At 39.3% G+C, this 14,073-nt stretch overlaps 1 protein-coding gene across 9 annotated transcripts in view; it reads right to left on the reverse strand.

The window, feature by feature from the left end:
- LOC145994950 (paired box protein Pax-5-like) overlaps positions 1-14,073 on the reverse strand; it is a 288,640-nt gene that overhangs the window by 82,309 nt on the left and 192,258 nt on the right. For all 9 annotated transcript variants that reach the window (XM_083131471.1, XM_083131468.1, XM_083131476.1 and 6 more), the window contains one exon: positions 1,758-1,955. In XM_083131471.1, the coding sequence (XP_082987597.1) occupies positions 1,758-1,955 (198 nt within the window). The remainder of the gene's footprint in view (positions 1-1,757; positions 1,956-14,073) is intronic.

The following is a 14,073-nucleotide window of genomic DNA, read 5'->3' on the forward strand; positions in this document are numbered from 1 at the left end:
GCATACCGTCTAAGGATATAAGTTTCTACACAGTGGAACGAGTGCACTTTTCTTTTGCTAATGTGCACCCACTATCTACTTACGACATGCACCTCCATAGTCCTTACTAAATATATGTACTATCCCTGCATGTCTTGGAATTTCCGAGGAAGAAATTTTATAAATTGGAAGGTTCATAAACAGCAAATTTTCCGAAACTTGATATTACTTGTGCTTCCTTTAAATTTTGAAATAATGAAGTTACTATAATTAATCGCCAATGGAACATATTGTTATTCAAGCAAATTGAAGCGTTTCAGTTCCATGATATAATGGTATTCGAAATTCACGGTGTCATTATCATGACATGTTATTACTGTGTGAACACTATGAACGCATATTTGGATACAAGTTGTTTGAAGGTCATAAGGCCTTGTTTCCCTTCATAGAAAGGCACATAAATATACGGATATTAGCTAACAGATTAATCCCGACCAATAGTATTGTATATGGGTGAACTATATTTATAGTTACTAGGAAAATAATCGAAGCAATCGCATACACATACGAGATATACATGTGGCAATTTTATCTTTCCTACATGAGGATAGCTTCTCCAACTCAAAACTGGAACTGCTGCTTAGAAACATGCAGCTAAATTACAAAGGAAATAGTTCTCTTCTTTAAGATAGCGGAGTAGAAAAGCCTCCTTCCTGACTTGACAGAGAAAAGGAGAAAATATTAGAGGTTCGTCGCCTCGGAGGATGATTATGTGCTTCCAGCGCTTGAAGTTTTCCCGCCAAATCGCCGTCCGAGTGGTCGGGAGAAAATGCCGGCAAGAAAAGTCGTTTGGTGGAGAGTCGCGCGGACCGACTGAAGAGCTTCGACGCCAAATATTCTTTCTTGCTCTCATCTCGCAGGAAGAGGGGAGGAGAAACGAGTATATTTTCTGCTTCTTCTGGTATTTTGCAGCGATAATATAAAAGGAAATGTAATTTTTCTTCTTCAGGGGATAATGGTGGGAATGGCTATCGCGCTGTAGCAACCACGAAAAGTCTTATGCTAGGGGAAATCTGTTTTATTCCTTTCTTTATCCCGAAGTAATGAAAACTTATTTTGTTGCTGCATCATTTGTATACATGTAATTTGTTAAATTAGTGTTCGTTGCCACAATGTACTTTGTACAGTTTCCATAAATTATTAATATCCATCCGCGTAGAATATATAGTTTTTTTTTTAATTTTGGTGTTTTGGGTACAGGTAGGATACAACAAAACTATTTATAAATACTGTAAAAATTAAACTGAAATGTAACTTTGTTCTGCTACTTCAAAAGTGTTCTTGAGAGCTATTTTCTCACGAAGAAAAATCTCTTTCACAGTCTAAAAGTTGGAGCCGCATCTATCTTGGAAATGTGAATACTTTCCAAAAAATTATAGTTTTATTTTTGTAGTACAATCAGAGCAGATCCCTACCCAACATTGAAAGAGTTAAGAATTATTTCTCATAGAATTGAATACTTATTTGACGAAAATTATATTTTATTTGTTAAGTTTCGTATTAATAGTCTTTTATGGTAGATGGCTTTAAAAGGTAAACGAAAAAGGTTATGCAGCAGTGAATGTGAGGCTCGAAACAGGTACTCGATCATAGAAATATAATGTCTCTTTGGGAGAAAAGTCATCCTGAAATCAAGTATAATAAACAAACCGCGATATTTTAAGATCACAGATCATTTTAGACATATACCTTTACATGTGACATACGTCGAAACTTACCTGTTTATGGAACTGACACTTGGCACGTTGTCTTGCGAGCAAATTCCCTCGGCCAGAAGCCTGTCCCTGATTTCCCAAGCAAACATGGTGGGGTTTTCCCTTTTGTAGTTGGCTATTGCGTCCACCACAGGTGGCGTGGCTACCTTTGGCTTGCTCCCTCCGATGACCCCCGCCTTGAAGCTACCAGTTTCGTAGTACCTGCGGGAAACAGAGAGGCAAAGCATTAGTTGATATACCAAACATCCTGTAAAGGCAAAGGGACATGCATTTGTTGGAGATTTACTTTCAGGTTTATGTTGGAATGACATTTTAAAATGGAAGCCAATGAGTTGGCAAACCTAAAATATATACAGTACTAATATTTGTTTATTTTGTCTATTTCCTAAATAACTATTTCCTTTACAAAAAATTGTTCTCAGACCTAGTAAAGTAATATTACTAATAGACCATCTGCACAAAGCGTTAAACCCGGTATCCACTTGTTGCAAACCAGCGTATCGTATCCCCGGAGCCCGATTTGTAGCGTATCATCACTGCGTTGCGTATCATCCACCCTGTAGCATGATTGATACGGTAGTCCGTTCTTTTTATTCACAGTCTGGTCTCAAATGACGATGAGTACACCGCAGCAAGTGCCAGCAGCCGCATATGTTTTCATTAATTACGATTTATTATAAAAGAAAAAAACGCAAATCACCACTTGGGTGGATGACAAACATGTACGTGAACCGTGAACTGTATAGTGGAAGCAGCTTATTGGCAGATTTGCGGTTGCAGCAGATCAGCGGATTATACAAAAACTTTACTCGGATGCATCCGACTGACTTCGAGTTGTTGTCACAATTGCTTGCATTTTGTTGTAGTACTCCGGGTGTTTAGGGTCCCACAGGATTCCATATTTCTTACATACATATATCAATAAATGCAATAGAATTTCCTTATCCCACTCCATAATAAAGATAATAAATTGACAATGGGACGTACTGTCATTCACAGATCTCACTACACACTGAAGGATGATGCAACGAGGCAACTGAACGCGCGCATGCCTGTCCACACTGCCCCTCCACCGCGTATCGTATCCTTCCTTTGATGTGACGGGGAAAAACCGCCAAATGAGCGATCGGGTCCGTTGCGTATCTTTTCTCACATTTTGAAACGGAGCGTTGCAAGTTTTTTCGAATAAACTGATACAGAACGGGGATACGATACGCTGGTTTGCAGCAAGTGGATACCGGGCTTTATGCATAACTGAAAATAATTCATACTCTAACATATTTAGGGATTTATTATGCATGAAGGTAGAAACTTTTAAAATATATAAACACGAAGAAAGCAAATAATGTTAAAATAAAATTTTAAAAAATTCTCAGAGAAAAGTACGAAATTAAGAAACCTTAGGTGATAGAACAAAGCTAATATTTTTTTGCTTGTACAAAACGAGAGGTTTTTTCATTACAGAAAATATGATCTTTCCAATGAAAACGACAAGAATAAATTACTCTTTACTTAGAAAACAAAATGAAGAGTTTTTCTGTAAATTAAAAAAAATAATGGTTTTTGCATTTAAGAAAAAAAATTACTATTATCTGTGTTAAGAAACCGAAATTGAAATTTTGAAAACAGAGAATAATATTTTTTTCAATCTTTCTGTATATGAAAGGCAGGTTTAAAGAAGATTGTGTATAGTTATACATTATTGTGTTTGCGTTCTTTGTGTTAATTTATCTACAAATCCGCTTAATTACGCTTCGTAAAAGCAAAGATTTTTGTAATTTTTGCTCCCTCACATTTTCGTTATCGTAATTTTTTATAATTGTAATCAGAGAAAATATAACATTTGGTGGGGGGAGTTCATAGTTGTGAGTATAGCTATTGTCAGATTACTCATTCGAAACCTAAGATAAAAGTAATAGGAATGGATGACAAGCCAATAAATCCACTTGAACGAGAGATACCAAACAGAAGTCAAAGTGAGTATTATGTAAATGCAGGCAATGTACAGCATCCAACAAAGATGATATGATCCATGATTATTTTATTCGCGCGTGTTTTGCCTCTTGGTCAGTAAACATGCATGGGAATAATGGCCTTGACACATGTGAATAGAAGTGAACAAGTGAGGAGGGATGGAACGAAACGGTGCATATCTACAAGGATATAATTTTTAAAAAACACATTTTGTGCATGTCTGAGTAATACATTGCTCGAAACAATTGCTGTTATTTAGAGGCCCAACTCACAAACGGCGGACAGGACAGACATATTGTTCAGTAGCACGTAAATAATACACCATACATTGTCACAACAATGTATTTGAATTCCCTTTTTAGATTTAGAAACAGCTTACATGCATTTTAAACCATTACATGTTTTTTGTATTCTTTAGGTTATTCCTAGGATGATAAATATAATAACAAAAATGACAATAAGTGGAAAGTCATCATAGTTTATTGCAATTCTTTATGCTTTCGCTACCACTACAAAAGGATAAAAACCAAATATTCGAAGGGGTTACAGAAAATGTAGTTACTTTTGGCTATCCATAGTGGAGAGTGTAACACCCGGTATATACCATAGTGTTGGGTTACTAATTCAAATTTTAGTTACAGAACTTTCTAAGAAAAGAAGGCAATGTGAAGCCACTGGTTCCTTCTATAGGTTTGTTTAAGTTCACATTATGCTCAGATAGGTTCATCAGTTTAAAGAGGAATACGAACCATTGTCCATTGTGCCTCCAACGGGGATCGGATCCCTTGATAAAAGTAAGAGCGTTATCACTATGACAGTTCATAACATTGTGTTTTTAACAGTTTCAACATTTGTGAACACTATTTCGCATAGATCAAGTCATCTTTTCTTATGGGCTGAGAATAAACTTATTGTCATAACAAAACACATAGGTAGCACAACAGCAAACGAAATGCCCGATATGAAAGAAACGAAAAGGACAGAAATAAAATAAAATCACTCTACTATAACATTTCTGTCCTAATATAATATGTAGTTTCTATAAATTCTCCGACATAATTTTTATCTTTTTATTGGCTTGGTGAACGAGACTGTTCAATGGTTGACTTATGGTCTTCCTACAGATGGCCAATGTTCCTGTCTTATAGGCATAGTGTTTCCTTGTTAGTGTTCCTTTATAAATATTGTAAAATCATCATGCATCCACATCGTTGCGCTTTGTCACAATGCAGAAGAACGACGTCAAAAGGAAGAATACACATTTTTGACTGCATAATTTTTAACTCCTTCGAAAATTACAATGAGGTTACTGTAAGACAAGATCATTGCATCCTGATGTAATTGATTTGGAAACATTTTGAGAAAACTCCTCCCCTGGTCTACCAGCGAATCCCCACTTGCGCTTTGGAACTATATTGTTTCAATCAAGCAAGTGATTCATCACTCATATTTTTCTCTCACCCTTCCTCGGAGGAGGGGAAGGCTTTTGCCATTCATCGCCAAAAAATAGGAGCAGGAGAGGGGGCAGATCCCCCACCCATACAACGCTCCACACAAAATTGAACCCCAAGCCGAGCACAGACCCAGCCAGCGCCCGTAATCTACATTATCTGGACCCGACATAAAGTGGCCACACTGGAGGAGTGCATTAAGGCTTATTACCCCTGACAAGTGCATTATCTAGATATTGGCGAAATAAAACGTCATCTAGGAGTATGAGGGAGCAACACAGACATGGCGAGAGGGGAGGAGGAGGGGAAGTAACGACCGAAGGAATCCTCTTAGCTGCTTCTCCCGGCATGCTCTGCTCTCTGCAATCCCGCTTTTTGCAGCACGGCTAGTTACAGCCGCAATCAAGTCCACAAGGAAACGTTGTTAGTCCGTTAGCCTCTCGATGAGGAACTCTCCTTTAAAAATACGCAGTTCGGAAATTAATTTTAGTCCTATAACGGCACTCATTTGGGTACTGTTCTTAAATTGGTGTGGCAAATCTATTAGACCTGGTGGTTTCAGTGGTGTAATGTACGAAATGAAGGCTCCTCGAATATCCTTGGTGATGGATATTTATGATTGGTCCACACTTCATCTGGAGGTAAAATAAGCCACATAAAACTGATCAAATCAACTCTTGAAGACAAGGAAAGTAGTACTATATTTTTCAAAAATTTTGTTTATCTCTTGTTTATATTTCTTGTTTGCGTACTCTTTTGCATTTTATTACAAGCCATTTCTATGCAGTTTCTATTTTCAGTTTTCACTTACGATTCTTTTTCTAAAATTTGCCTTCTTGTGTCTTGCATTTCTATGACACAATGGAACCTCAACCTTTTGATGCCGACCTCCGTGGCTGGAGTGGTTAGCACAGCGTGCTACGACGTCAGGGGTCCCGCGATCGAATCCCGGTTTGAACGTGGCTGTCTTTGTGAGCGTTCGTTTATAAATGTCATCATTTCATCACTCATTGTCATCTTCGCAATTAGTCAAAAATGGCAAGTAAAATAAACCAAATCAATCAACCTTTTTGATAGCATGAAGTACTTAGTACAAAATCCTTGTGGTTTTGAATCCTTTGCAGAAGGCTAGGGAATCTTCGATCTTATTGTGTTAAGATATTGCTTCTCTTTGGTGTCTAAGTAAATATGATTATGTAGCAAAATGGATAATTTATATCATTGTGATTCCACTCTTACCACCGAGTACTTCAAGTCTCCAAAATGAAAAACTCTAAAGAAAAACCCTCCTTCGGATAACTCAGTACCTTCCTTCCACGATTTAGATCTAAATTCAGTTTCCAACACATCTTAGCAACCATTTGTTTGCAGGTGAATTATAAGTACAATTGATTGTAATGATTTCCAACACCATGGGTCCATATTTTGCTACAATTAGGTACAAAGGGGAAACGCTTCAAGGTAACATTTTTTGGTTTGGCTTGAGTTGGTGTTTTAAGTCCACTTTGTGCACAGCAAAGCTAATTGGGTCTGGACCTACAGTTTAAAGTGCCTCCACCGGGTATCGAACCCGTGATCCCTTGATTACAAGGCGACGACGCTACCACTGCGCCATCGGGGAAAACCCTAATATTTTTTGGTAGATATACTTTTAAAAACGAATGAAAAAACTGCTTATTCTGAGTCTTCACACTCTTAACATATACACAATAAAATACGGCAGAAACTACAACATCCCCGACGCTGTAATGGCATAAGGAGTAGAGAAAGAAGAAGAAACTACCATAAAAGGAATTAAGCGCGGTTGTTCCTGTCACGTTTATTTCGTTTACATTTTGGCTTCCGGCATATTCTATATTGCGATTATTCTATCGCTTCTTATTCCGTTTGCGCTCAATCCGTTTCGCGTTTAATACTTTGCTACGTTTCTCGGCTGTGCCCTTTCGTGTTATTCCACCACCCCCTTCAGTACCTGTTCCTGAACCGGAAAACCTTTCGCATCTGACCATTCCCCCGCAGCTCCTTCACCAATTTGAAATAACGCCAGATGCCATATTTCTTCCGATCCGAAGCTGCTTCTGCAGAAGTGGCTGCTCGCCGAAGGTCCCCCGATTCCTCGGGGAACAACCGCGCTTCCGGGCTACTCCGGGGGCGACAGAGTGGAGCAATGCCCCGGAGGTTTCCTTGTGCAAGTGCCGCCGCCTCCCCCTACCCTTGCCCCCCGGCCGGTCTCTCCTCCGCCTCGCTTGCTGATTAATGGTGAAATCGGGAAGCTTTCGTCTGCTTGAGTAAGCGTTCAGCTCTTGACGTTTGCACAGGAACGGACTAATGCTCTTTTTAACGTTTCATTAAGTTTAATTATGCCAAGGAATCGGCGAACAACAAAACCAAGACGCTCCGCTTCCGATGCAACCCGTTACTGCACACTGGAACATTATCTCAATATTTAATAAGTGTATGCAAGTTTTACATTGAATTTGGCATGTGTAGGATGGGCGTTCAGATGTAAAAAAATATTGAAATGTGACTTTATCGGGACTCAAAGCATGATCTGTTGCATTTCAATGTTACGTTATGTTGAACCATGCATTGTCCTTGTTATTTAATTTCCATACATGTCATAATAATAACCTTTCGAAATAAGTATTCTGTACAATCACTAAAGTGTCAATATTTTTATTATGTATAGTCTAAAAATTTGACAACTGGATCCTGAAATGCTAGCTTCTCTGAAAGGTAATATGTGTGTTGCCTACCTCTACGGCCGTGGTAGAAGTTGCCTTTGAAAATTTGCTTTTAAAATCCACTCCTCGCCGTCGAGGTAGGCAACACACATAATAAATTGTAGGGAAGCAAGGAATCCAGGTGTCACATTTTTATTGCCAGTGACTGTACATCAGTCAAAGTTAACAAAAAATTGGAAACCCGAAGGAGTTGTACTGTTTTCATGCTTAGTGAGAAAATAGCTGGATACTCACATTAAGTGAATAACAGATATTAAGCTATTTGCTGAATATTATGGTAAAACAGCTATCTATATCATGTGCACAAGTTCTTTTTAGAAAAGGATTGTAGATGATCAGGAGCTGAGAGCAATGGATCAAATCGAGCCGAAACTTGGCAGAATCTCTTCTTTCTGTCTCGATCTTATAAACATCCGTTTCGTTCTCGTCTTGGTCTCGAAGGGTACATCTCGGTTTCGCTTCGAGTCTCAAAGTATAGTTTAAGCAAACAAACAAACAAGAACTTTCATTGCATGCAGACATCATTAAGGAAAACAGCTTTCCATAACAAAGCTTTTTTGGTTTGGCATCTGATTTGGACGCTACGAACTCTCAAAGAAAACACTCGGTACAGGCTCATAATTATCACTAATGGATTGGCTTTGTAGTTTCTGTAAGCGTAATTAATAATCCATTTGGTAAGTATAAAGAAGTCGAAAGGTAAATAAGATTTGGTTTAGGTAAATTTTCAAATATCGAACCAGAGTCTCCAACAATACCGAGAGTCATGGACGTCCGGAAGGGGGGGGGGCAGGGGGGCCGTGCTCACCCATGAAAAACCAAATTTTGAAAATGTGCCTCATTCCCCCCCCCCTTTCCACTTGCTTATTCCTCCTACGGACGGACGCCCATGCCGAGAGTCTCTGTCTCGTTTCCTTCTCGTTCTCGTCTCGACAATTCTGGAAATGCCTCGTTCTCGTCTGTAATTTTAAATAGCCGTCTCGGTACCATCTCTACAGAGAGCCAAGGAAGGAAGAATATATGGATTGGTTTTGAACCATCTTCCTGCCGGTCCGCGGTTAGCGGAGATACTCTAAGAATAGACGGGGCCGAAAACGCATGCTACCGGCAAGAGGAGAAAGGTTTCATTGTGTTCCGATTTCGTCGGCGGAGAATTTGCCACTGATCCGACTCGCATTCCACGCGCGCTGTGCGGTCGGAGCGAGCAACGAGGGTCCTGGCGGGCGGGCGTCGATGCTTCCTCGGTCTGCGGTAGGCCCCTCGGGTGGGACCAGAAAGAACCTTTCTCTGCCATATGCTTTCTGCCGAATTCCTTAAACGAATTCTAATTAGGAGGCGAGCAGTTTGCTTTGTGAAGTTCGTCAGCTGCCGTCGTCTTGCGGCGCAGGAATTGCCCGATTAGTATTTTTTCTTCAAGACTTTTTCTATGCTCTTCATTTTGTTCTCTTCAAATTGAGCATGGCTTACAGCAACTGCGACCAGAACAACAAATTGTTCAACTCGATAGGTGACGACAATTTACGTGCGCAAGTTATTGTACCCTTGCTAAAACTAAGAACTAATGCCAACGAAGGTAAATCAGGAGTTACTCAAACTGAATCACGATTTACGTTCGCAGCATTTAAGCGAAAACAATTTCTATATGTTAAAAATAAATAACCAAAACGTTCAATATAACAAAGATATGCTGCGTAAATATTTGATGACAGTTTCCATTTATTAATGATTAGCAACCAGCGCGCTGTATTAGTTCGCAAAACAACCATTTCGAGATGTATTTTACACAGAGAGCCATCAGTTGAGGACTTTTTGTTTATACTCGTAAATATAAGGATTTTCATGTTCCTAAGGCCAGGGGCTCAAGATGTCTTCCCTTAAGGGATGAATTTCGGAAAACCCTTTCTTAGCGTTGCTTACGTCATAAGAGGAGGACATCCTTAAAATCTCCATGGGTTTGGGCTGTGCGTTGATGAGTCAGTGAGTGAGGACAAACTCTTTTTTGTATTAAGATTTGTATAATTTCTTGTATTTGCGTCGCTTTTCTGCGCTTCTATGTACCTGATCATGAAATGTTCTCATCAATATTTCAGAATTTCTTCAACTATTATAAACTAAGGACGTTTTAATTTGAATACGACGAAATTTTAGATTTTTAGCTACATGATACGACATTTTTAAATATCTACATAAAAAGCAAAAGTAGGAACTTTTGTACGCAAGTTTATTTTATATAAATAAGTAAATGGATTGAAACTTTAATAAAGCGTATTATTGTATGGTTCCCTGATGATGAGAGCACCGTATGACCTCAGACCTATGGAAGAAACGCCGACTCAACCTCGCTGGTAACCCTAGAACATTTGATTGAAGATTATAATGTGCTGAGTAAAAAATGTAGCACGATGAATTCATATTTTATAAAGTTGTTGAAGACCTGAAGAAGATTATGAAATATCTTTATAATTATGTTGTTACGACTTTTTTTGTGAGCAATTTGATATTTATGAGATTGAATTAAATTTGCTCTGGTACGACACTATCTGAGTTTTAATTTCAATGTTCCTGAAAACCTAGCTGCTGAATTGTGATTGGTTAAAGTAGAAGTCGATGGTAAGAAAGTTGATTTTCCGGAAGTTAAATAAACAACTTACTTTATGTAAGTTGACAAAATGTCAGATTCCTAGCCCCAAAAGTCGAAATCGGTATTCACGAGATTCGAACAACTAGCACTTGCATTTACTTTCATCCACTTTATCACAATGATATCCCTGCTGTCGTCATTATAGTTGATCAAGTAACAGAAGTACAAACAGTAGACTGTATGGCAACATTGATACATTACGATACAACGTGTCGGATGCAAGATTAATGGTACGTGGAGAGAAGTGGTTACTGCTTACAGGAGTGCAAGTCTCCACATGTGCACAATTGGTCTTAACCTCCTCACCCAAGACAGACACACGACTACCGACGGAGGCCGCATCCTGGATGAGGCAGAGCACGTGTTGCAACCATCCCCGGTGTCTCGAGTGCAGGTCCTTCATGCTACCATTCCAGTATTTGCTTGGGTTCAAGAAGAGAGCGCGTGGAGTGAGAGCCCCATAAGCGATTATAGAAGATTCGCGACCACAAAGACAATCTTCGGGGAGAGAGAGAGAGAAAGAGAGAGAGAGAGAGAGAGTTAAATGAAAGAAGGGAAAGGGACCTCATAAATCATTGCAATGAAATGGATACAACAGGCTCATTCAGTGTCGCTTTAGATGTTCATTTGTTTACTTGTCCATTGGGTTTCTTAATTTGGTTCCAAGTAGTCCCAACAGAAGCCTGCCTCCGGCTTCAAAAGCAAACCGACAGTCGTTTCCCAGTTAAGGTTCACTGCATGCAGGATTACTTAATCACGTGGTACCACACACGGCGGTGCTGAGAAGAGGGAAGACGCCCGCACCTGACGCCCTCTTGTAACCGAGCCTCTGCCTCGAGTCGTTTGTGCTTTGCCGCTCAGGCCGTGCCATGAAATTCGGGCAGGAAAAAACTCGGCTGGAGTTAACTAAGCTACACTCCAGAATGTTTCTTATGAACTGTCAGTAGCATTTTTAAAACTGCGTGTCACCCCTTCAGCTGTCATTTTCCGGCAAGTAAACAATCATTTTCGTGGGTTTTTTTGCAACCTATCTGTACGCAATATGAGAAATCCACGTGGATTCTTGGAATAGTGGATATCTGAAGAAATTCACTGCCTACATTACGTGGCATTGAATAATTAATGAAGATAATTGTGTAATCAATGAAACACATTTTGGACATTGGTGTTCCTCCAAGGATGTATGAAAAAACATCACTCTCTTCCTGCCACCGCCAAAGATCCTGCACCAGTCACTTTGCTTTCCCTCTCTCTCGCTCAAACGGTATTTTACAGACCCTCTGAACGATACCTGATATAAATTGTTCCGTTCATGTAACATTTCTTTGTATTTTTTTTCATTTATACGTTTCTTTTTTTTTTACTTCTTTAGCCTAATGGAGATGACGAAGATGAATGATGATTAGATGAGCGACTAACACAAGCAAGACGCTTCGGAAGAGAGATCCTGAGTAAAGAAGATGAGGATGAGTGATGACATGATGAAATTTATGAAGGGATACTCACAAAGAACACCCATGCCAGGCCGGGATTCGAACCCTAGATCCTTGACGTAGCACGTCGTGCTAACTACTCCGCGACGGAGATCAACTTTGCCCGTCCTCTGGAGCGACTATTCATTAATGCAATTTAAGATATTACGAGTAGTTGTTTCATCATTGAGGATAGTAGACTACTGAAAGAGTCAGTTCTTGCGATATTAGGTTTGGAAATTAATCAATTTAGGAACTATTCTTTCTAATTTGGATCCAATTGACTACGATGAAAAGTAATCTGAATTGTTAGGCAGGAAACGTGAGGAGGTGAGTGATCTATTAGTGTGGGCGGTCCAATGAATTTATAAAGAATATGATAAATTACGTGAATTAGAAAATGTACCATTGGCAAGTGTATTCTTATGGTTCTATGTTCTTATCGGTTTCTGCTTTCTTGCCTTTGCGTCCGTGTGCCAACCCTCGTTAAATAATAGATTTTCAACCTGTCCGAACCTAACTCTGAATAATGAGGTGCTAATTGCACAGGGTGCAAAAGCACCAAACTTGGGACAACAAGGTGCATAACACTCAATCCTGTTGGCAATTTGGAGGCAGCCTCGAGGTTCCTTCAACTCGGGAGCGAAATTAGCCCCCGCCACTCTTCGCCCCACCTTGTCATTCTCTCCGCACGAATTTTGCGTGCAGGGCCTTCCCTAAAGCAGAGCCTTGCGACAAGTGGCAGCGCAGGAGATCAAAGCGAAGCGCTCCCAAGAAAGAATCATGCGTCATCCAGAGTGGGTTGATTCCCTCCGCCCCCTTTTTTTATCCTCCTCCTTCTTATTCCGTTCCCTTCTCCGGTCTTCCAGAGCTTTGCCACAGTAAACACTGCAGACTTGCGGTGGACACCGGCTTTTGGGGCGTCCTTAGCCGAGTGCGAAAGGATCTCCGACTCTGGTCTTCTGCTGACCACGTCGACCCGTTCGGGCAGCTCTGCGCCGTTTGTAGATGAACTTGGATTAACTAGAGAGGTCCGTACGCGTGTCGCCATCCAAGTTTGTCTCAAAGCGGAGGGATCTTCAAGCTCCGCTAGTCATAAGAGTACGTTGCGACGTTTAGAAGGAGAAGCATAAAACGACAGGTAAAAAAAAAATATATTAAAAAAACTCTTTGACATCATCTAATTCAAAGTTAATTACTGCACAAACGTAACATTTTCTTAGAGTAGTTTCCAGTAAAAAATGTTTCATATTTCTTTTTGATTTCCTTGTAATGATTTTGCTTTTCAAGAAGATGCAATTTTCAAATAAAAGCTATCTAAACGAAAATGTAAATCTACATAACTTTTCCGTAACGTAATGTATATTATTATTATATGAGAGCTATTGCATACAAGGTTCCCAAATATAACACTAGACAAATTCCTTAATTTTAGTAAATAGTAAGAATAGTAGTGAACTAATAAGAACACTAATATATAATTCAAATGATGATGTTTTATGAATTAATTCTAGAAATTTTACACGGTGGTGCATCTGACCATTGATCTCTTCAGCATTATTCGATTATTAGAGCTATAGTAGAGGATCTTGTTGAAGCCCATAACGAAATGTAAATATGTTACTCTCGAAATATTTTGCAGTGTGTTGCATACTTTTTCCATATAATTTAGTACTTCTTATGTGACTTAGTATAAGGTTGTATACTGTGGTCAACACTTAAAATAAAATATTATTATTTAATATCCCGTTGGACCCCTATACATATTAACGATATTAAATCAAATATTAAAGTTATATTAACATACTCTATTTAAATTTTCTTAATCATATTATTATTCTTTCGTGCTTCCCCGATGGCGTAGTGGTAACGTCGTTGCCTTGTAATCAAGAGGTTCCGGGTTCAATACCCGGTGGAGGCACATAGTTGTTCGGACATCACTTTAAACTGTAGGTCCAGTCCCGATTAAGCTTACTGGACTTAAAACACCAACTCAATCAATCAATCTTTTATTTTCTTTCAGGTTACGTAAAGGAA

Source organism: Lepisma saccharinum, chromosome 11 (assembly GCF_977018435.1).
Source record: "Lepisma saccharinum chromosome 11, izLepSacc3.1, whole genome shotgun sequence".
Lineage (NCBI taxonomy): Eukaryota > Metazoa > Arthropoda > Insecta > Zygentoma > Lepismatidae > Lepisma > Lepisma saccharinum.